General features: G+C 39.1%; 1 protein-coding gene across 2 annotated transcripts in view; it reads right to left on the bottom strand.

Moving 5' to 3' along the window:
- The window catches only part of GPC6 (glypican 6), a 1,188,890-nt gene that overhangs the window by 106,461 nt on the left and 1,058,346 nt on the right, over positions 1-24,083 (bottom strand). For both annotated transcript variants that reach the window (XM_035275392.3, XM_002742474.5), the window contains exon 5: positions 12,980-13,110. In XM_035275392.3, coding sequence (XP_035131283.1) covers positions 12,980-13,110 — 131 coding nt within the window. The remainder of the gene's footprint in view (positions 1-12,979; positions 13,111-24,083) is intronic.

The raw sequence follows: 24,083 nt of genomic DNA, 5'->3' as shown, positions 1-24,083 counted from the left end.
GTTTTTCCTTTCTGTGTTTAGAGCTTCCTTCAGGAGCTCCTGTAGGGAGGTCTGGTAGTGACAAAATGTGTCAGCAATTGCGTGTCCATAAAGGATTTCATTTCTTCATCACTTATGAAGCTTAGTTTAACTGGATATGAAATTCTGGGTTGAAAGTTCTTTCTTTAAGAATGTTGAATATTGGCCCCCACTCTCTTCTGGCTTGTAGGGTTTCTGCAGAGAGATCCGCTGTGAGTCTGATACACTTCCCTTTGTGGGTGACCCGACCTTTCTCTTGGCTGCCCTTAGTATTTTTTTCTTTGAGGTGGCTGAATAAGAGGCAGCTCCGGAAAGCAGCTCCCACTGAGAGAGACACAGAAGCTGAGTGGTCTCCACAATTCCAAATGAGGTACCAGGTTCATTTTGTGGGTCTGGTTGGGCAGTGGGTATAAACTAAAAAGGGCAAGTTGAGGCGAGGTGGGACATTGCCCCACCCAGGAGGTGTGTGCAACAGACTGAGGACTGTGAATCTCCCCCTCTAGGACTTCAGTTCAGATACAGTGCTCCACCCAAGCCCTCTACAACCCACAGAACAGGAGATCTTCACCAGGGTGAAAAGCCTCAGTGAGCTGCATGAACAGGGCCGAACAGTAACTTTGGCCAGTGCAGGGGCTGTCAGCATAGATCTAGGCAGAAGCGCTGGCTGCCTCTGAGGAAGCCAAAAAGCCGGTGGGATGGAGCTACCTGCCCCACAGAAAGAAGGGAAACTGAACTGCAGGGAAACAGCCCAAAAGGCAGGACAGTCCCCTCACCTCCCTGCCCCCACCCTGCATCGCACAAAGCCCAACAGCCTAAAAAACTCTCACTTCAGAGTTATGTACCCAGAACATCAGTTAGAAAGCGACCAGGAATGATTGAGCTTGGCAGGGGGAAGGGAGGCCACCATTACAGAAGCTGGTCTAATTTTCCAGAGTAAATAAAAGATGCAGCAGCTCCACTGAATCTGTGGCAGCCCAGCAGCACCTCTGAAGGCAGACAAAAGAAAGGCCACCTCCTCAAGCAGCTCCCTGAGATCAAAACTATGTAAATCCAAGAGATGGGAAGAAACCAGCAAGAAGAATGAAACCATCAAAAACCAGAACGTCTCTCCCCGACCATGAGTTCATGACTCCTCACCAGCAAGGGAACAAAGCAGGACAGAGAATGAATTTGATGAATTGATAGAGCAGGCTTCAGAAGGTGGGTAATAACAAACTTCTTTGAGTTAAAGGAACATGTTCTATCCCAATGTGAAGAAACTAAAAACCTTGAAAAGGGTTAGACAAAATGCTAACTATGATAACTAGCTTAGAGAAGAACATAAATGACTTGATGGAGCTGAAAAACACAGCACAAGAACTTCATGAAGCATACAAAAGTTTCAACAGCAGAATAGATCAAGCAGAAGAAAGGATATCAGAGATTAAAGATTAAATCAATGAAATAAAACGACAAGGCAAGAAAAGAGAACGAAGAGTGAAAAGAAATGAAAAAAGCCTTCAAGAAATATGGGATTATGTGAAAAGACCTAATCTACACCTGATTGGTGTAGCAGAAGATGACGGGGAGAATGAATCCAAGCTGGAAAACACTCTTGAGGACATTATCCGAGAGAACTTCCCCAACCTAGCAAGGCAGGCCAACATTCAAAGACAGGAAATACAGAGAGCACCACCACACTACTCCTCTAGAAGAGCAACCCCAAGGCACATAATAGTCAGGTTCACCAAGCTTGAAACGAAGGACAAAATTAATGTCAGCTTTTCTTAAAAAAATTTAATGTGGCAATTTTCTTTATGGATTGCCTTCTAACAAAACAGTTACTCATCCTTAGATCTTAGAATAATCTCTTCTCTTCTCTAGTCATCCTTTTTTCTCCCTTTCCTCTCATTTTTCTTTTCTCTTTTCTCTTTGCTCCCAGATTCATGCTTTTCTTTCCTTAAAGATTGATGACAGTGGTTCCCAGGCCAAGTTCTCTAGCAAACTCTATGTCCCTGGATGGGTTCAGCATTCTGTTAGGAGAATTCTGTGTTCTACTGAACCAAGTCAAGCCATCAGTTCTAGTTTTGTCCATTTTTCACTGGCCTCAATTTTAAAAAGCCAGCTCTTCTGTCCGTTTTTAGGTTTAAAAATTTACTCCTGATGCTCACACAGCTTGGTTTCAGAAAATCCGTCCAATGTATTGCATACTTCTTATAATCTTTTGTACAATAAAAGAAGTTATTTTCATTTGCATGGGAAGATTTTTTTTCCCCTGAAGGCGTTGCTTTTCTCAGGCAGCAGAACACCGTGATATTTCCTCCCAAATGGTGAGGAAGGAGGAGTTACAAGGAACTTTACAAGGCAAATTTTTGCCCGTGGAGAGGAAAGAAACCCTAATCCTCTTGGCCTGACTAAATGATTATTATTTCATAAGCCCTTTGCTTGTAAGGTTTAAAGCAGTTCCGTAAGTTCACTTTGCAGAATGTAAGTAAGCATGTAATCTTCATCAAACGGGCTCTACCATTCCTTCCACCCACGATTCAGCAAATATTTGTTGAGTATCACTACAGCCAAACATAAGTGCTGGGAATATGCCAGTTGGACATGTCCCTGCTCCCAAGAGGGGTGGACAAGAAATCAGACAATTATTATAGAATGTAAGAAGTGTGATAGAACACCCACAGGGGCAACTCACCTAGGCTGGAGCATCTGAGAAATCTTAGAACAGCAGTGGTGTGCTGGACCTGGCTCTTACTGGCTCATGAAACTACATGTTAGATTTTTAGGAATTTTGTAAGCCAGTAACAACTGTGTTGGACACATTGTTATTAATAATAAACGCATTATTAATAATGTGTTTAGCAAACACATTGATTATTAAAAATTAAGTTGTATAAACTAATATAAACTATATTAATAACAAAGGTAATATTCATACTAAAACCTCATTACTTTCTAGTTATTTTACTATTATCTATGCTCTTGAGGTTAATTGTGTGGGTCGTATCTATAAGGTGAAAATATTAAGTCCAGGTGTGCTACTGTGTTCAGTGACATCATGTGGGTAGTTTGAAATCCACACAGAGGGAGTAATTACACCACAGAAATGAGCAAACACTACAAATGAGCATGTTTCCTGCACAGGTATGGCTCTTTCATATGTTTAAATGTAGGCCGACTGAGGCAATGATTCCATCAGAACCAAACCAGATCACATACCCCACATAGAATGGAAGTGTTATGAGCTGGGGTAAAGAGGTGTATTTCTGAGACTGGGAAGAGGCCACTGAAATTTCTCTAACACAACACTTCACTGCCCATGAAGCACAGTTCTATGGCAGGTGCTCTCCACTTAAGTAGGAAGAAGTCGGAAGGAGATTCTTTTTCAGGAGACCAGGAGAGTACCTTCTCTTGTTCCTAAGAATACACACTGAGTGTTAGAGCTGAATTGTGTTTCAATCATTCATTCTTGAGTAGGCTACATAAAATGTAATCTTCTCATCTTTGGCCCTGAAGTTAAGGTGGAAGCAGATCTTAAGATAAATCGCCAAAGATTAGAGATAAAGGAGTTTTCCTTTATCATCAAAAGGAGAACGTTTTTGTTTTATCCCTTTTACTTGCAAGGAAAGTTAAAACTAGTTTGCTCTGAATGCATGGATGCATATCACATAAATGCATCATAGGCATTTTTTCAAACCTTTGCTTTATTTTATAAAAAAGGTGTGTTTCCTCCTCCCCCTGCCCTGCATCTAGCATTTGAAAAATCTGACCCTGTTATCTAGCAATATTACAAAAAGGAATAGAACAAACCCCAATTTTATGTGTGCTAGATAACGAAGACATCAAAGAATAAACAATGTTTCAAGGTCACTGTTTCTCAGTGGAATGTTGTAAGTGGGAACTGATAGGCAGAATACAAACTGAATTTGAATAAACTAGAGAAAATATTGTGAATGTAGAAATCATTGAGAATATGCTCTTTTTCTTTAGAAACAAAACTAAAGAAGCAGAAATAGAATGTAAAGCTTTATAAATAGTATGGCCATTCAGTTTTTTTTTTCTCAGAAATCAGGCAGAAGGGACCAAACCACTTGTCAATGGAGTAGGCCAAGTTTTCTCTCAACGTAAGAATAATGTGGAAATCAGCATTACATGGAAATTCCTCTAAAGCTCTTTGCTGTGGTAGTGTTGGTGGGGCCAACAGGCACAGACTGGAGTTGGATTGCTGACACAGTCTCCAGCACCACCCCTTCCCTTGAGCCTACTTTCCCCTAAAAGCATTGTTCGTAGACATTTAGAGATCCATCTCCCTTTCTAAGTGATTCCCTGCCATCAAAAATAACACATCAGTGGGTTTAAATGCAGGGCTATGGATCACAAGTCTGATCTGATCTTAGACGCTAAAAGCAACCCCACAGACTATCATAGGTGAGGCAAGACCAAGGAGTCAATGCTCTTTAGAATTTAGGTATCATAGATGTTCTTAATAAGAAGAATTAAAATGCTTAGCCTTTAGGGGTGGTTTTGATTTGACTGATTCCATGCTAAACATTTTACATGGATTATCATCGTACCCTCAGACAACCTTAGTAGTAGGTACTAAAGTCATTCTCATTTTTAATGTGAGTCAATTTATATAGATAAATAATTTGTCCCAAATCACACAACATAAAACAACTATATCCCATGTCAGTCTCATGTCAAAATCTGACCTGGTAACTGCTATGCTGTTCTAAAGAATACTAAACTAACTTCAAGTACATTTTAAGGTATTTCCAATTTCTTAACGTCAGAAGTCTCCCTGGCATTATATTTTTATGTTCTGAATTCAATTCAGCACAATGTACTGTTTCTTCCACGTGTAAAACAACTGTTAGGAAGACTCTTTGCAGAATGTTAGAATGAATAAGATGTAACTCTTGTCCTCAAATAATTCATGATCCTGGGCAGGAGAAAGTAAGTACGAAAATAACCATAACAAAAGGAATAATATGCTCACTGCCTTACAACCGGCATGTGTAATACAGGGGCTCAAAGAAAAAAAGATAAATGCTACTAGAATAAAAATACATTTATTTGAACTAAATTCTAAACTAATCCTGATGTCTGAAAGAAGATATTCTCTCCATCTGAATTCCCAAGATATTATTTATCCCTGAATACTTTGAAAGGAAAAAAAAAATCTAGAGAAAAAAGAAAGACTGGGGATGCTGGAAGAGAAAAGCTGTAATGATCAGCAAAGCAATAATGTTCACAAAAGTATAAACTCTTAGAGCTGGCAGGGGACATTTAGGTTAACCCTTCCTTTTACAGTTGAGGAAACTAAGCCCCAATAGCTAGAGACAGAAGTCATTCCATTGTCTGTTCTGTTCTCTCTCTCTCTTTTTTTTTCATCTTCATTTGAACTGTAGATTCAGGAAAACTGTCTAGAGAAAATTAAGTCCCTGAAGGCTGTCCTGCTCCTCTTTAATGGGCTCTACCCTCGTTGGTAGTAAGTATTAATTGAATGGATGGTTTCAATTGGAATATAATAAGTCTTCCTTCTTAATTTCGATTATATCTGACAAACCAATCTTTTCCTAGATTAGATTTGAAATTATTCCGAATATAGTTAAATGATATATAGTGAGATCAGTTTCATCTTCCCTGATAGGATAGGAAGGAGGTTATCAACACATCTGAAATTCAAAGGCAGAGATTCAAGATTTTTCTCCCTTCCCTTGGGGAATTTCCAAAAACCTGCAAAATTCTGAACTGCTTTGATTTGGGTGGGTAACTGGAGTGATGAAAGGTGGTGGAATAATGAAGGCTCTTCCCTGCCTTTGATGAGGATTGAAATTGGTGAAAGTAGTAAGCTTGGTTGGGGTTTGAAGCACTAACAACTACGTTTCTCATCAGTAGGTTCCCTATAGTATGTTGTGGGCAACAGCCCTCCCTTAGATGGCTGGCTCCTCAAAGGCTGACGTCTATCTGGTGCTGGTGGGAGGGTAATTATGGAGGTAACAGCATGGCATGCTGGGTAAGTCTTTCTCTTTGAATCTGACAGATCTGGGCTGCAATCCAGTTCTGCCACTTGTTTGTTACATGACCTTAGGCTCTCTGCTTAATCTCTCTAGACTTAACATTTCTTACCTGTATAACAAAGAAATGAATGTTCTTTACAAGAGTGCAGTGAGGCTTTGAAATAAATACATAAGGCATCTAGAAAGACCAAGATATCACCAGAGCCAGGACTCTGTTTTGTTCTCTGTATTAGTCCATTTTTTCACTGCCGTCAAGAACTGCCCAAGACTGGGTAATTATAAAGCAAAGAGATTTAATTGACTCACAGCTCTCCATGGCTAGGGATGCCTCAGGAAACTTAAAGTCATGGCAGAAGGAGAAGTAGGCATGTTTAACATGGTGGTGGGTGAGAGAGAGTGTGTGCAGGAGGAACTGTCAAACATGTAACCATTGGATCTTGTGAAAACTCACTCGCTATCAAGAGAACGGCATGGGGAAAACTGCTCCAATGAGCCAATCACCTCCCACCAGTTCCCTCCCTTGACATGTGGGGAACAGGAGGATTACAATTCAGACATGACATTTGGGTGGGGTCACAGAGCCAAACCATATCATTCTCTATTGCACTTCTTGTGCCTGGTACTTGGTAGGGTATTTGTTGAGAAGATACAGCCAATGTTCAACCAATGGTAACTATGGTTGGCACTGTTACTAGGAGATTCTTTCCCCAAAAGGAAATCAGGAAAGTTTTAATATGCTCTTGCCCCCAGTCTTCAAAAATGTATATGTACATATAATATTGTGCAACAGGTATACAAATGGAGTTTGAAATGAGAGTCACGTTATTACAAAAATATTCTAACTTGGTTATACAACTGGGCATAGCCTATGTATATTTTGGAAATAATCTCAATATGCCTCATCCCTAATAGCTTCCTTGTGTGCTAAATAGGAGAGAAAATGGATCTGGCAGTCCCCATAAAAACAGATCTGAGACAAGACTGGAGCATGAACATCTATAGTGAGAATAAATCTTTTCATTTGCCTGTAAATCTCACTTATTTATGATCTCCATTATTAGGCAGAAAAAGATTAGCTGTTCCTTCTTCTAGAGATGATGTGAGAGTTTGGGGAAAGAGATATCCCACCTGGAACTGTGGTGTGTTCACCTTTGGCCTTCAGATACATATGAGAGAAAAAACAATTTTATATCGTGTGCTATCAGAACCCTAGGAGAGGTTGGAAGCAATGAATGACAGGGCTGGATAAGAGAAATATTTAATTAGAATGTATCTCGTGGAAGTACTAGGCATAGTTGTAAAGGGAATCAGGCAGAAAGACAGGGAGCTTGGGTCCTCCTGGCTTTGCTACCTTTTCCTTACCTTCTCATGCAAGTTTTGCTGAAGGCTGCTGAACTTTCTCTTAATACCTAATCTATTCAACAAATATTTTCTGAACCTCGTCCTTGTGTGAGATTGATTCAGTAGGCACTGGCATCATTACAATGTATTGATCAGCGAGATGGGCTTTGGAATCAGATGCTCTTCCATGCTTTGCACTGTGAGACCTCGTTAAGTCACCTACATTTTCTGTCTTGGAAAATAACTTTTCTTTGCAAAATAGGGAGCTCTATCTCATCACAAGCACTATTATAAATATTGTTTAATGGAAACCATGTAAAAGCATTTAGTACTGTCCCTGGCAGTAAGCATTGAACAAATATGAGTAGGCAGTTATAAATATTGTTGCTTTTCTGAAAGAGGCTCTGCGAATGACTTCCTATAGTAACTGCTTTAATAAATAATTTCCAAAGGAGAAGTTGCCAATCACCTCCTGGAGGAAAAAGTTATTTTAATTTATAAACTTTACAATTCTCAGAATGTCTGGCCCCCTTAGGAAGCTAGCTTCTGGCCTCATCTGGAGCTTGCCTCTCAGAAGTTAACCATATTTCTGGTTATGTAAATACTCAGCCTTGGTCTAGAAGTCCAGAACTTCAAATGTGATGAGATGGTTTATCAACAGTGTCTCAGGGTTTCTTTGAAAAAAAAAAAAAAAAAGATATGTTCAACCACTCAGTTCTTAGCTAGAATATAGATTTTAGACTCTACTTCTTGTGTATTATAATTTCATGTATATGGAAAATGAAACTACATATTTCTAAATTTAAAAGTAAATTCCATTCCCTTGATGAAATAAAATCTCTTTTCAGAATACATCTGTTCCACCAGCAAATTCTAATTGTGTTTCCCATGGAATTTGTCCAAATTCCAACCACCTTTACCACTCCATGATATTTAAAGATGGCCTTAGTTCTTCCTTAACTCCGTCTTCCATAGCAGACTCCTGGCTTCCTTTCCCTCTTTCCTGAAGAATCTGGCTGTTTTCTTCTCCTTCTCCTCTTTGTTAATCTCTTGTATCCTCTTTTCTCTGTGCCAGCCCTAACAGACACACTATTTTGTTTCTACCATGTTTTGACCCTTCGTCCTGTATCCTTCATGTGAGTATAATCTTACATGCCCTGTATAATCTCTCTCTCTCTCTTTTTTTTTTTTTTTTTGAGATGGAGTCTTGCTCTCTTAACTAGGGTGGAGTGCAGCAGCATGATCTTGGCTCACTGCAACATTTGCCTCCTAGGTTCAAGCGATTCTCCTGCCTCAGCCTCCTGAGTAGCTGGGATTAACAGGCATAGGCCACCATGCCCGGCTAATTTTTGTATTTTTAGTAGCAGACACACCGTATTTGGGTCTCAAACTCCTGACTTCTAGTGTTCTGCCTGCCTGGGCCTCCCAAAGAGATGGGATTACAGGCATGAACCACCATGCCTGGTTGCCCCCCCCAATATTATTTCTATTCTTGATCTAACATTTCTTACAAAGATACGTGTCATATTAAAGTACATTCGTTTTTAACAGAAATACTGTAATAATGTAGTTGGAAAAATTCCACAACTATGTCTGATTTACATTCTGGTAACAAACAGCCCATCTCACCTCTTGAAAAATTTTTAATGAATACTTGACCTGAACTATAGCTCATAACAATGTATTGTATACTTGAAAATTGCTGAGAGAATAGATTTTAAGTGTTCTCACCAAAAACAGAATGATAAATATGTGAGGGACAATGCATTTGTTAATTAGCTTGATTTAACCATTTTTCAATTAATACATATTTCAAAGCAATCTTGTAATATATACATATACAATTTTATTTGTCAATTAAACATAAATTTAAAGAAGATAATCATTTAGTTAGCCTATTCTTTAAAATGGGCCAACTTACTTTTTCTTTCCTTTTCATCTGTCTTTCTCGAGCTTGGGTCTCATCCTGTTGCCTATGCTGGAGTGCAGAGGCGTCATTATAGCTCACACAGCCTCAACCTCTCTGGCTCAAGTGATCCTTCTGCTTCAGCCTCCCAAGAAGCTGGGACTACAGGCTCATACCACCATGCCAGGCTACTTTTTATTTTTTGTAGAGATGGGAGTCTCTCTGTGTTGCCCAGGCTGCTTTTGAACTCTTGGACTCAAGTGATCCTCCTGCCTTGGCCTCCCAAAATGCTGGAATACACCACAGAGCCACCACACCTGGTCTTTTTTTTTTTAAATTAGTGGTTTTTATTACTTCCCTAACAATTTCTTAAATGAAACTGTTTTTATGCCACTGACTTGATTCATACTAAGCTACCACCAGCCTTGTTTTTGTGCCATCAATACAAACGTCAACATAGTGGGGAAAGGCAAATCCTGTCTGTATTATCATAAAGAATACTTTTGATTTCTCAGACAACTCAAAATGGTCATGGGGGCCCCTAGAGCACTGTGAACCCCAACTTGAGAGCTGTCATTTTAATTTGCAAAGGTATTCCACAAAATCATATTATTTCTTCTTTATATTTAGCCATTTTATAGATGAGGATGGAGCACTAAGAGATATTTCAACACTTAGTATACATTAGGAACTTAAAAGTCTTTGTGATATCAGTGAGTACACTAGACATACCTAAAATCCAGGTCCCATGATATTTGGTCATGTGTTCCTTTATTAAAGATTTACTTATTTCTCTAGGTGTCGATGGACATAGGGAACCAACAGCAATGTGAAGGAGGAACATCTAACTCTCTAACCTCCAACTGTGCCACAACTCCAACAATTTGTATGGCGGTGAGTGACATTAGTTACCCTGACTTGTTACACTACAAAACTTTGTGGGTGTAATTTCAGGCACTGGATTCAATATACGCAGACTACATTCTCAGAAATAATATTTTTTAAACTTGAGGCTGGCCTCCCAGTTATCTCCCCATGTGAACAGGGCAACTCTCTTGAGAAAGGAGCTCTTTTAGTTTTAAGTGAAGAAATGTAACTCATCAAAGAAAGCAGCGTGCAGGAGAGAAAAGACCAGCCACCTGGCAGACAGAAGACAGACTGGTTGAGGACAAATAGTGTAACTATTATAGAAGTGGATGCTTCTCTTTATCTTTTTTTTCTTTTTCTGTTTAACCTTTAAGCTCTGTTGGACTTGAGAAAGCATGGTTTCTTTGCTTGAAATGGGTCCATTTCTTAACAGTTGTTTGCAGCTCACTCACTGGTGTATTTCATTTTTTTTCTTTACTATGCATTCAACAAGCATCTGCCTGTAATTTCTATGTGCCAAGTGCTGGGCTATGTTCTAGCTACACAGCTGGGATCCTGGCCACTCATGGAGTTTCAGATGAGGGAACCGTATGAAACAAATACATATATAATAGATGCGGTGACAGATTTCTGTGACAGAGAATTGCAAGATGGACCTACTGAAAGATCAGAGGAGTGCAAAGCATTATGGGACAAAGAAGCTACAAGTATAATCAAAGAACTGAAAGAGAGACCATGTGGCTGAACAAGTAAACAAAAGGGCCACTGGTGTGGAACAAGGTTAGATGATAGGCAGGGGCCAGATAATGCAAGATCTTGCAGGAGGTTTATTCCATTCTAAGTACAAAAGAAGCCACTGAAAGGCAAAGTGGGGGACAGGGGACGTAGCGGGAGGTGGGGTGTGATGCATGACTGTATTGATGTTGTAGAAATACTTTGGCTATGGGATGAAGAACAAATTTGAGGGGGTTCCAGAGTGGAAGCCAGAACACCAGTGAGGAAGCTGCTGCTTTTAGAGGAACTAAGGTTCCTTGAAAAAATATATATAATCAATGGTAGAAAGTTCCTGTTCAAATACGTCCAGGCACTGGGGGAGGAGAGGCTTCCTCCTCTTCCATATTATTGTCTGGTGCTGTTATGTTAATTAATTTACATAATTGCTGATCTGTTAGGTGTCTGTCTCTCCTCTTAGAAGTAAGCATACTGAGGACAGGAATGGTGCCTTGTTCACTCCTGTATCTGCAGTGCAGAGCACTGTTTGCCACATGGATTCTCAATAAATATGTGCTGAATGAATGAATGAATGGAAAGAAAAGAGTAAAAAGGAATACTTGACTTGGAAAATGTAGGCACACACACCAATGTAAACAGATACCACCTGTAAGAAGTTGTGATGGTCTCAAACTGCAGATACTTTTGTCCATGCGTTCCTCATGTCCCATTCTCTAGAGCTGTTTTTGACATTAGCAATCTTAGCACCTGATTACTTGAGCACCAACGGGATACCGTGTCTCTCAAAATAACATTAATTGGTTTCTAGGCAATAGATTTGAGAGGAATGAATGATTGCTATTTTTTTTTCCACAGGAAGGAAAGAAAATGGCCTTTCATGGAAACCCCAAATGTACCATTTCCCCAACAGATGATGGTAATTTGGAGCATCCTCCTTTATACAGGCTACCCTGAGTTCATTAAAACCCCCAAAAAGGCCTATGAAACTCTCAGATCCATCTCCGAGGGAGAAAAAGCGACCCAGGCAAGATTCTTTCTTCCCCTTCATTCTACCAGTTCACTCTGAAAAGCCCAAATCTAGTTGGATTCATGCTTAGCCAAGGAGACCTTGTAGGAATCTGTTGCTCTTTTTTTCTGTTCTCCAAGGCCTCCCTACCACCTGTTCCCTCCTCCATGATTTTATTTGAAATCTCTTCCACAAAGGATTTTAAAAATTAAAGAAAGCTAATCATGCAACTCTTTCCCTGACATATTTTAGTGCAAATGACTTTCACTTAAAATGCAATCACTCAGTCACCAGGTTTAAAGGACTGATATAGATTTGGTTAGTGTTGAAACTAACTGTCATGAGACACTAACCAATCTATATCAGTCCTTGTGCAGTCATCACTGTGGGAGAAAAAAGCTGATGAAGGAAAAGGCGAGAGACCTGCTGCAAATGTCTCAGTTTTGCTTAAGGTGGGTCCTGTTTATCTTCAACTGGGTGGAGACAATAAAAACTGTGCACCTGGCATATGTGTTCTGCAGCTGCAAACCCAGAAGCTCTGTCTCATATGATTTATGAAAATGTGCTACTTTCTTCCTTTTCATGTGTGCTTGACTTCATACAAAGAAGCATTTTCCCCTGAAGATTCATTAATGAAAGTTACACTGTACTCTTAAAAGGAAGTCAGATGGGATGTTTAATTATTTACAATTGAAAATATAGAACATGTGCCTGGTTTCTGCACAGCCAAAGATATAATTAGAAGTTACTAGAGAGAGAACAAGGTGAGGGTGTGCAGACATTTCAAACATTAAAAGAAAATTCCCCCCAAATTGATCACAAATGTGAGGGATTGGTCAATACACTTGGGGCTCTCTGAAACTTTTTGGCAGCCCATAATTTCTTCGTGATTGAGTAGCTGCAAGCTAAAAAATTGCTTCCCTTCTCAATGCCATTTTGTTAGACATTTTTAATGAAGTAGCAAATTTGTGGCTTGACAGGAAAAGCTCACTGACGGCATTTTAGAATTTATAAGCCCAGCCGACACATCTAGTTACTTCATTTTTAGGTTACTGCACCTGTATAATGTACATGTATCGGTAGATATGTTACTAATGCAAATACCTTTGCAGACACTTGCATGCTGTTTTCTTGCATGTTCATAATGGCTTCAGAAATCTTGACATCTATGGGGTCCATGACCGACTCAATGTTGAATGGCCCCTCCAGTCGCTCTGCCACCAAGAGCATCGCATCTGTTAAAATACAGGAACATGATTTATTTATGAACTGGGAGCTCCAAGTTCTCAACCTGTGTTTAAACATTGTTAAAACAATTGGATGAAAAATAACCGTGCATTCACATTTTTAAGTTTGCTTTCATATAGTCCAAAATGAAATAGATGACTGAATCTTATGAACGTATTTTGTTTGAAGATTCAAAATTATTTTATATGCCTAGAACCAGGGCTGAACATAAGAAAATTAGTCCAAATGCAGAATGTTGAATATATCTAATGATTCCACATGAAGTAAAAACAGTATTAGTTCAAGGATCAACTGCATTTAGAAAATGAGGTCCCACCTACCTTCTTCTGGAGGCTGGGGAAAACTGAGAATAGGAGGGAAGAAGTGCTGATTTGTGAATTTGTATGCATAAATGTCAAGACCCCATTGAAGAATATCTACCTGTGTGAAGAATTTTTGGATCTCTCAAGATGTATAGACCTGCCTGGGTGTGATCACACGATGCAGCATTCTCTGAATGCTATCCTTTTCATTCATTGCAGCACTGTTTACAATAGTACAGACTTGGAACCAACCCAAATGCCATCAATGATAGACTGGATAAAGAAAATGTGGCACATATACACCATGGAATATTACGCAGTCATAAAAACAGATGTGTTCATGTCCTTTGTAGGGACATGGATGAATCTGGAAACCATCATTCTCAGCAAATGGACATAAGAACAGAAAACTAAACACTGCATGTTCTCCCTCACAAGTGGGTGTTGATCAATGAGAACACATGGACACAGAGGGGGAACATCACACACTGGGGTCTGTTGAGGATTGGGGGCCAGGGGAGGGATAGCAGGGGGTGGGGGGTTGGGGAAGGATAACATTAGGAGAAATACCTAATGTAGGTGACGGGGGGTGGGGGGTGGATGCAGCAAACCACCATGGCATGTGTATACCTATGATACCTATGTAACAATCCTGCATGATCTGAACATGTATCCCAGAACTTAAAGTATAATAAAAATAAATAAATAAACCGAAAAATAAAGAAATTACACTGAACTGAATTGAACTCAGTATTGCTTAGAAAGATTTAGTTTTCTATTGAAGACATCAGCTGTATTCAAAGTCTGAAAGCTACTGTGGCCTGGGGTAAAAAGAACAAGTTTTTGGATTGGATCATAAGGACTTAACATAGAGTCAGAGTTTAAAGTTATGGGGTTGAAATAATCTCTGAGCAGGTTCTCTTCTTGTTTAAATTAAAATACTCTCTCCTCTATCTCCTCTAGCAGAACTTGTCTTTATTTTGAGATGGAGTCTTGCTCTGTTGCCCAGGCTGGAGTGCAGTGGTGTGATCTCAGCTCACTGCAACCTCCACCTCCTGGGTTCAAGTGATTCTCCTGCCTCACCCTCCTGAGTAGCTGGGACTACACATGTGTGCCACCATGCCCAGCTAATTATTTGTATTTTTAGTAGAGATGGGGTTTCACCTTGTTAGCCAGGATGCTCTTGATCTTTTGATCTTGTGATCCACCTGCCTTGGCCTCCCCAAGTGCTGAGATTACAGGTGTGAGCCACCGCACCTGGCTACAGAACTTATCTTCAATAGGTAAGGTGAGAAGCTGTTTGATTTGTACCATAAAGTGGGGACGTTTCTCTTCGGTGATTTCAGTGTTTCTGTTCCATGTTGAACCCTGATCATGGCACTAGGCTTGTAGGTTCTGAGACTTGCAAACTCATCTCTCCCAGCCATGATAAAAGTACTCAGGTTAACCCTCTCCTCAGCAGGTTCCTTCTTGGTCTTGGGAAAAGGCAATCCTATTGATGACTCAGCATTACTAAACATAAAACTAAATGGCCCCATTTACCCAAACTACCGGTTTCTCTGTTTCTATTCAATTCATTTGCCTTGTTCCATAAATTAAGATAATACCTTTTTGATGTAAGTAGGCACCTATTTATTCTTCTTTTAATGTAGATCACCAGTCAGAATATGCTTCTTTATGCTGTTTCTTATCTGGTTTATGCTATTGCTAATTTTTAAAAAACACAATATAAATAAAAACATGAAAAAAAATCGATTCTCCTTTGAAGACTCCAAAGCCAGTATACAGTATACATTGGCTTAAAACTTCAGAATTATGCTTAGTGAGATCCTTTGCAAACTTAAAAATTTGCTGAGGGTAGATTTCATGTTATGTGTTTTTTTTCTACCCACAGTAATGAGAACATTAACAACTATTATACTGATTAAATTCAGTTCTTCTTAATCAAAATACCTGTTGATAAATCATTAAATAGTGTGAATGTATGCAAGTACATTGAAACACTGTATTCCTTTTACTAAAAAACACACAAATTATTTAAATTCTTGGAAGAGCTCAGGAGAAACTGTGTGTGAAACATCTAGATAAAATAATGTGGATGTGCTGATTATAATTATACATAGGTTTTTGTGCAGAACGGGAGGAAGACTGACACAGGACATAAATAGTGTGTTTTGGGGCTTATATTCTTTTGATGACAAAGTTGTTTGTGAAAAAAGCTACCTGATAGAAGGCCTGATAAATCTACACAAATAACACGATGTCTGCAAGTGGAAAAAAATTTAAAAACAAACATACATGTATTCATATGATGTAATCACCCCATCTCCAGTTCCCCTTCTTGTTCTAAACATGTATGACATAATAGGAAAGGTAGCTTTTCAGAAAACTTCTCCATTATTTTTAGAGGCCACTGTAAAGGGTCAGGTTCATGGCTACTGCCTGTAGAGGCCAAGTTCAAACACACGATGAGTTGAGAAAGAAGCAGTGGAATGCAAGAGCTGTAGGCCCTGGGACTTGGGAAGTCCTCAAAGTGAATGGTAGCTCTTCTTTGACCCCAGGCCCCAGGCAGAGAGAGGGTCTATGTGGCCCACCCAGCAGCCAAGTGCATCTCTGCTTGACTGGTTTGCTTCCCACCTGCCAGGCCAGCCTGTCATCAGTCAAGCTCCCCGGGTTTAAGGAGAACCTTCTTTCAACCTTGGGGCTGAGGGAAGCCATGCCTTGGGACATGATACCTCAACCTCCCTCTCACCTCAAAGTGGAGATAACACAAAACAACTTTGTGACGTCAAGGCAGTAGTTGGTAAGTTTCTCTGAAACCAGTGAAGTCACAACATGGCATAACTTACTCCAGAGGCTGCCATCCAGTGCTGTCTTAATTATCTCTGTGCCACTTACATTTTGAAATATTGGGAAGATTATTTTTAACTCTGCTCTTGGACCTGTTTTCTTTTGCTAATTAAACCAGGACAGTTACAGTATGTCAGATAATGATCGGTGGATCCTTTCTGCTTACATCTCCTCTGTTGCCCATTTTGTTTCTCCTTAAAGAAGACTGTTGCCTCCCCAAAGCGGTATGCAATTTTTGTTTGGAGAAGAAAATTTAGATATATTAGAAATAACTGGTATCTCAGCATGAGGTGTGGATGTACACAGAAAGACAATGACCCTGTTGGTAGAGGGTTGGTGGGGGGCATGTAGCAGCTCCACCAGAGTTGCCCAACCAAAGGCAAGAAGCCAGGATGCAGGTCAAGCCACACCTCTGGGCCAAGGTGCTCCATGTATAAGCATGGAGTTTCTGGTTAGAAATGAAGACTGTGGAGTCAGGTGCCCAGGTTTCAATCTAAACTCCCCTACTAAATGGCTGGGAGATAATATACAAGTCATTTAATTCACAAAGTATCTTAATCTATGCAATGGAGGTTATGATAATATATACCTCATAGTGGTGATAGGCACAACGAAATGAGATTGTGCTTGCAAAGTTATTTAGCACAATGCTTAGCACATAATTAGCTCATAACAAAACTTAGCTTTTATAAGTCACCACCTCCAGGCACTATAAGGGGAAAGGAAATGACAATTTGTAAGATTTTTTTGGTGGAAGTATTGACAACAATTGCTATGAGGAACAAAGGCGTAAAAGGTACATGGATGACTTTAAGATGCATAGCTGATGCTCTTTTGTATGTTAGATTATTCTTTTGATAATAGTTACCTTTTGATGGATAAGTTCATTAGTGAGAGACACAAAGCTGCATTATTTTCTCATGATGTGTTTCTTTGCCAGTTAAAGATGATTGCAATATCTTTCACACTCTTTTCACTGAGAGGTGGGGTTTATGTCCTGTCCCCTGAATCTGGATTGACTCAGTGACTCTTATGACTAATAGCCTATGGTAGATGTGACACTCTACCAGTTCCCAGAGCTAGTATTTAAGAGACCACTTTTTGTCTCTTACAAGACTACTCTGAGATCACAGTGCTGGAGAGGGCATGTATAGGCATTCCAGGTGACAGTCCCAGTTGAGCCTAGATTTCCATCCACCCTTGCCAAGGTACCAGACATATGAGCAAAGCCATCTTGAACCTTTCAGACCAGACTATATGACAGCTGATCACCACTTGGTGACCCCAGTCAATACCACACGGAGCAGAAGAATCAACCAGTTGAGACTTGCCTGAATTTCTGGTCCACAGTGATGTGGTTTGGCTGTGTCCCCACCCAAATTGCATGTTGAATTGTGCTTCCCATAAGCCCCACGTGTTGTGGGAGGGACGCAATGGGAGGTAATTGACTTATGGAGGCGGTTCCCCTCATGCTGTTCTCATGACAGTGAGTGAGTTCTCACAAGATGGTTTTTATAAGGGGCTTTTCCTCCCCTTTGCTCATACTATTCCTTACTGTTGCCATGTGAAGAAGGACATGTTTGCTTCCTCTTCTGCCATGACTGTAAATTTCCTGAGGCCTCCCCAGCCATGTAGAACTGTGAGTCAATTAAACCTCTTTCCTTTGTAAATTACCCAGTCTCAGGCAGTTCTTGATAGCAGCATGAGAACAGACAAATACACACAGTGTACTGATTTATAATAGTAGGATTGTCATTTTAATATTCTAAATTTGAGGATAATTTATTTTGTGGCAAGAGAAAACTGAAAAAGCCAAATGACAATATTTATAAACTACTCAGATAATTTCCCGTTTTTGTTTGACAGGACCTAAATATTCAGAATTCTAGTCAATTGATATTTAAGAGATTTAGCATTTATGATGTCCCCTCTGATTACAAACACTGGGATGGTCAAGAAAAAAATAAAATGTTGTCTAGAAGGGAACAGAAGGATTTGCTCTAACTTCTACAAGGCATTATGGTATACCAAAGGCATGCCAGCTAGCCTCAGGTGAAGAACCATGTCTCCCCTGCGATGTGCGAGAAATATAGAGTAGCTCTGGAAGAAGGAAACAATTCCCATTTTTGTCTAAGTATTGACTTCATGAAGAGTGAAGTCTCTTGACACAGGGAGCTAGCCATTATCTGCTATGTCTGGATGGCAATGGATTAGAAACTATCTTACCACTGTTTTTGGTAAGGGGATTCCTGAATGTTTATGTTCCTCTAGAATATAAATCTTAAGTGTGACTCTGTATGATCATACATATACTTTCAATTCGCTTCTTGAGAAAAGGAGACATAAAACCAGAAATGGCTTCTCTGAATGCCACCACCTTTAACCTAGAAGAAAATCATCTTCAAAGTTGTTTTAGAGAAAGTGAGAAGAGAAGATAATTTTTTTTTAATTATATGATATTCAGTGAGAACATATGGACACAGGAAAGGAAAGAACACACACCAGGGCCTGTAGAGGGGTGAGAGGGAAGGGGAGGGAGTGCATTAGGACAAATACCTAATGCATGTGAAGCTTAAAACCTAGATGACAGGTTCATAGGTACAGCAAACCACCATGGCACATGTATATCTACATAACAAATGTGCGTATTCTGCACATGTATTCTGGAACTTAAAGTAAAATAAATTTTTTTTAAATAAAATGATATGCTTTTAAGATTCTCCTAGGTAGAAAAAATTTTGAAAATTCAATTCAAATAAGTTCAACTTAATCTAATAACTATTTGTTCTGTGCCAAAGAGGGTCACCATAAATTGGTAGAGGCACAGAAGCTGTCCATGGTGCTGCCTCCATGGAGTTTATAATCTTTTTGAAGTGACATAGATGAAGCATACTGAAATTAAAAAAAAAAAAACTTTCCTTCCTTTGGGAGAAATTTGAATTAAGATGATACTGTGTCATTTCAATGTTCTCATTCAGTCATCTAAATTTGTCCTTAATAATCTACTCTTTGAAAAATGAAATCTGTAAGCACAATCTACCTTATTGTTGTATCAGCATTCCATGGCCCCAGTTTTGCTCTTTCTTTTTGGAAGCAATGCTCACCTGCTCTTACAGGTCTGCTGCATGTTTGTATTAGCTTAACCAAGATATTTTCCACACTGAGGATCATACAAAAGAATTTTTAAAAAATTAAGCAATTTCAAAAGCACTCTGGTAAATTCACTCATTGGCACCCAGTTATTCATTAAAAGATAAAGAAAAACATGGCTGCAGTGTTTATATATAGGCTGATTAATGCCCATGGCATGAATGTAATTAGGGACACTGCTGTCTCCTGTGGCGTGTTGGAGCCAGGCACGCTGAATACACACGTCCTTTGCTTTCACACAAATCGATGAATTAAAATGCTTGTGAGATATTGGGATGGAATGTGTTTCAGGGGAGGCTGGTAAGAGAGCACAGCTAGTGGGAACTGAGAAGTACATAACCACAGCAGGCAGCCAGGATCTGAATGACCCTGAAAGAGGGCCAACTTGGGACTAGAACTTACCCAGGCAGAAGGTCCCAGCCCCTTTTGGCGTTTTAAAACATTTTTGTTTCTGATTTTAAAAATTATCTCTGGCTTTGTTGCTCTCTAATCTGTTCTCTGACATTGCCAGGAGAGTTGTCTTTTAAAAATGTGAATTTGATTGGGCAACTGCCTCGCTCTAAAGGCATAAAGTCTGACTCTCTTAGCCTGGCATAAGAAAGGCCCTTCATCAAATTGGATAAAGAGTCAAGACCCATGAGTGTGCTTTATTCTGGAGACCCATCTCACGTGCAAAGACACACATAGGCTCAAAATAAAAGGATGGAGTAAAATTGACCAAGCAAATGGAAAGCAAGAAAAACAGGGGTTGCAATCCCAGTCTCTGACAAAACAGGCTATAAATCAACAAAATTATAAAAAGACGAAGAAGGGCATTATATAATAGTGAAGGGATCAATTCAACAAGAACTATCTATGCTAAATATATATGCACCTAATACAGCAGCACCCAGATTTATAAACCAAGTTCTTAAACACCTACAAAGAGACTTAGACTCCCACACAATAATGGTGGGAGACTTTAACACCCCACTGTCAATATTAGATCAAGGAGATAGAAAATTAACAAGGATACTCAGGACTTGAATGCAGATCTGGATCCAGTGGACCCAATAGACATCTACAGAACTCTTTGCCCCAAATCAACAGAGTATACATTCTTCTCAGTGCCACATGACACTTATTCTAAAACCGATCACATATTTGGAAGTAAAACGCTTCTCAGCAAATGCAAAAGACCAGAAATCATTAACACAGTGCAATCAAATTAGAACCAAGATTAAGAAACTCACTGGAAACCACACAACTACATGGAAACTAAACAACCTGCTCCTGAATGACTTCTGGGTAAATAATGAAATTAAGGCAGAAAACACAAAGCTCTTTGAAACCATTGAGGGCAAAGAGATGATGTACCAGAATCTCTGGGACACAGTTAAAGCAGTGTTAAGAGGGAAATTTATAGCAGTAAATGCCCACATCACAAATCTAGAAAGATCTCAAATTGTCACCCTAACATCACAATTAAAAGAGCTAGAGAACCAAGAGCAAACTAATCCAAAAGCTAGCAGAAGAAAAGAAATAACTAAGATCAGAGAGAAGACGCACACACACACACACAAAAAAAAAAAAAAACTCCAAAAAATCAACAAATCTACAAGCTGTTTTTATGAAAAAATTAACAAAATAGAAAGACTGCTAGCTAGGCTAATAAAGAAGAAAAGAGAAGAATCAAATATACACAATAAAAAATTACAAAGGGGATATCATCACTGACCCCATAGAAATACAAACTACCATCAGAGAATACTATAAACACCTCTCTGCAAATAAACTAGAAAATCTGTAAGAAATGGACAACTTTCTGGATATATACACCCTCCCAAGACTAAACCAGGAAGAAGTCAAATACCTTAGAAGAACACTAACAAGTACTGAAATTGAGGCAATAATTAATACCCTACCAAGCAAAAAAAGCCCAGGACCAGAGAGATTCACAGCTGAATTCTACCAAACGTATAAAGAGGAGCTGGTACCATTCCTTCTGAAACTATTCCAAACCATTGAAAAGGACGGACTCTTCCCTAACTCATTTTATGAAGCCAGCATCATACTGATACCAAAATCGGGCAGAGACACAACAAGAAAAGAAATCTTCAGGCTAATATTCCTGATGAACATCGATGTTAAAATTCTCAATAAAATACTGGCAAACTGAATCCAGCAGCACATGAAAAAACTTATCCATCACGATTATGTCAGTTTCATCCCGAGAATGCAAGCCTGATTCAACATATGCAAATCAATACATGCAATCCATCACATAAACAGAACCAAAGACAAAAATCACATGATTATCTAGTCGATGTAGAAAAGACCTTTGATAAAATTCAACATCTCTTCATGTTAAAAACTCTCAATAAGCTAGGTATTGATGGAACATATCTCAAAATAACAAGAGCTATTTATGACAAACCTGCAGCTAATATATTGAATAGGAAAAACCTGGAAGCATTCCCTTTGAAAACCAGTACAAGACAAGGATGACTTCTCTTATCACTCGTGTTCAACATAGTATTGGAAGTTCTGGGCAGGGCAATTAGGCAAGAGGAAGAAGTAAAGCATATTCAAATAGGAAGAGAGGAAGTCAAATTGTCTCCGTTTGCAGAGGACATGATTCTATATTTAGAAAAGACCACCGTCTCAGCCCCAAAACTCCTTATGCTGATAAGCAACTTCAGCAAAGTCTCAGGATATAAAATCAATGTGAAAATATCACAAACATTTCTTTATACCAACAACAGACAAGCAGAGAGCCAAATCATGAATGAACTCCCATTCACAATTGCTACAAAGAGAATAAAATCCTTAGGAATACAGCTAACAAGGGATGTGAAGGACCTCATGAAACAGAAGTGCAAACCACTGCTCAAGGAAATAAGGGAGAACACGAATGGAAAAACATTCCATCCTCATGGACAGGAAGAATGAATATCATGAAAATGGCCATACTGCCCAAAGTAATTTATAGATTCAATGCTATTCCCATCAAACTACCATTGACATTCTTCACAAAATTAGGAAAAACTACTTTAAATTACATATGGAATCAAAGAAGACCCGTGTAGCCAAGACAAAGAACAAAGCTGGAGGCATTATGCTATCTGATTTCAAACTATACTACAAGAATTTCAAACTATACTACAGTAACAAAAACAGCATGGTACTGTTACCAAAACAGATATATAAACCAATGGAATGGAACAGAGATCTCAGAAATAACACCACACATCTACAACCATCTGATCTTTGACAAATCTGACAAAAACAAGCAATGGGCAAAGGATTTCTTGTTTAATAAATGGTACTGGGAAAACTGCCTAGCCATATGCAAAATACTGAAACTGGACCCCTTCCTTACATCTTACACAAAAATTAACTCAAGATGGATTAAAAACTTAACTCTAAGACTTGAAACCATAAAAAACCCCAGAAGAAAACCTAGGTGATACCATTCAGGACATAGGCATGGGCAAAGACTTCATGACAAAAATGCCAAAAGCAATTGCAACAAATGCCAAAATTGACAAATGAGATCTAATAAACCAAAGGGCTTTTGCACGGCAAAATAAACTACCATCAGAGTGAAGAGGCAAACTACAGAATGAGAGAAAATTTTTGCAATACCCATCTGATAAATGTCTAATATCCAAAATCTACAAGAAACTTAAAAAAATGTACAAGAAAGAAACAACTTCATCAAAAAGTCAGCAAAGGATATGAACAGACACTTTTCAAAAAAAAATTTATGCAGCTAACAAACATAAAAAAATCTCAACTTCACTGATCATTACAGAAATGCAAATCAAAACCACAATGAGATACCAACTCATGCCAGTCAAAATGGCGATTATTAAAAGTCAAGAAACAATAGATGCTGGCAAGGCTGTGGGGAAATAGGAAGGCTTTTACGCGGTTGGTGAAAATTACACTGTTGGTGAAAATGTAAATTAGTTCAACCATTGTGGAAAACAGTATGGGAATTCCTCAAGAATCTAGAGCCAGAAATACCAATTTACTCAGCAATCCCATTACTGGGTATATAGCAAAAGGAATATAACTCATTCTACTGTAAAGACACATGCACACGTACATTTATTGCAGCCCTATTTATAATGGCAAAGACATGGAACCAACCCAAATACCCATCAATGATAGACTGGATAAAGAAAATGTGGTACAGATAGATACACCATAGAATACTACGCAACCATAAAATGGAATGAGATTGTGTCCTTTGCAGGGATATGGATGAAACTGGAAGCCCTTCATCCTCAGCAAACTAACACAAGAACAGACAATCAAACACTACATATTCTCACTCATAGGTGGGAGTTGAACAATGAGAGCATGTGGACACAGGGAGGGGAACATCACAAACCAGGGCCTGTTGAGGGGTAGGGCATAAGGGAAGGGAACTTAGAGGATGGGTCAATAGGTGCAGCAAACCACCATGGCACGCGTCTATCTATGTAACAAACCTGCATGTTCTGTTTATGTATCCTGGAACTTAAAGTAAAATAAAATAAAAATATAAAAAGAAATGCCCTTTGTATGCTGGTCCCAATCTACCACACCAGCCTTGCCTGATATCACTCCTGGCACCTCTGTACCTAAACAAGGATTCTTCCTTTCAGCTCAAACAGAACTCTTTAAAT

The sequence above is a fragment of the Callithrix jacchus genome, chromosome 1 (assembly GCF_049354715.1).
Source record: "Callithrix jacchus isolate 240 chromosome 1, calJac240_pri, whole genome shotgun sequence".
NCBI lineage: Eukaryota > Metazoa > Chordata > Mammalia > Primates > Cebidae > Callithrix > Callithrix jacchus.
The sequence above is the reverse complement of the archived record's forward strand: the minus strand, read 5'-3'. Positions and strand labels throughout refer to the sequence as shown.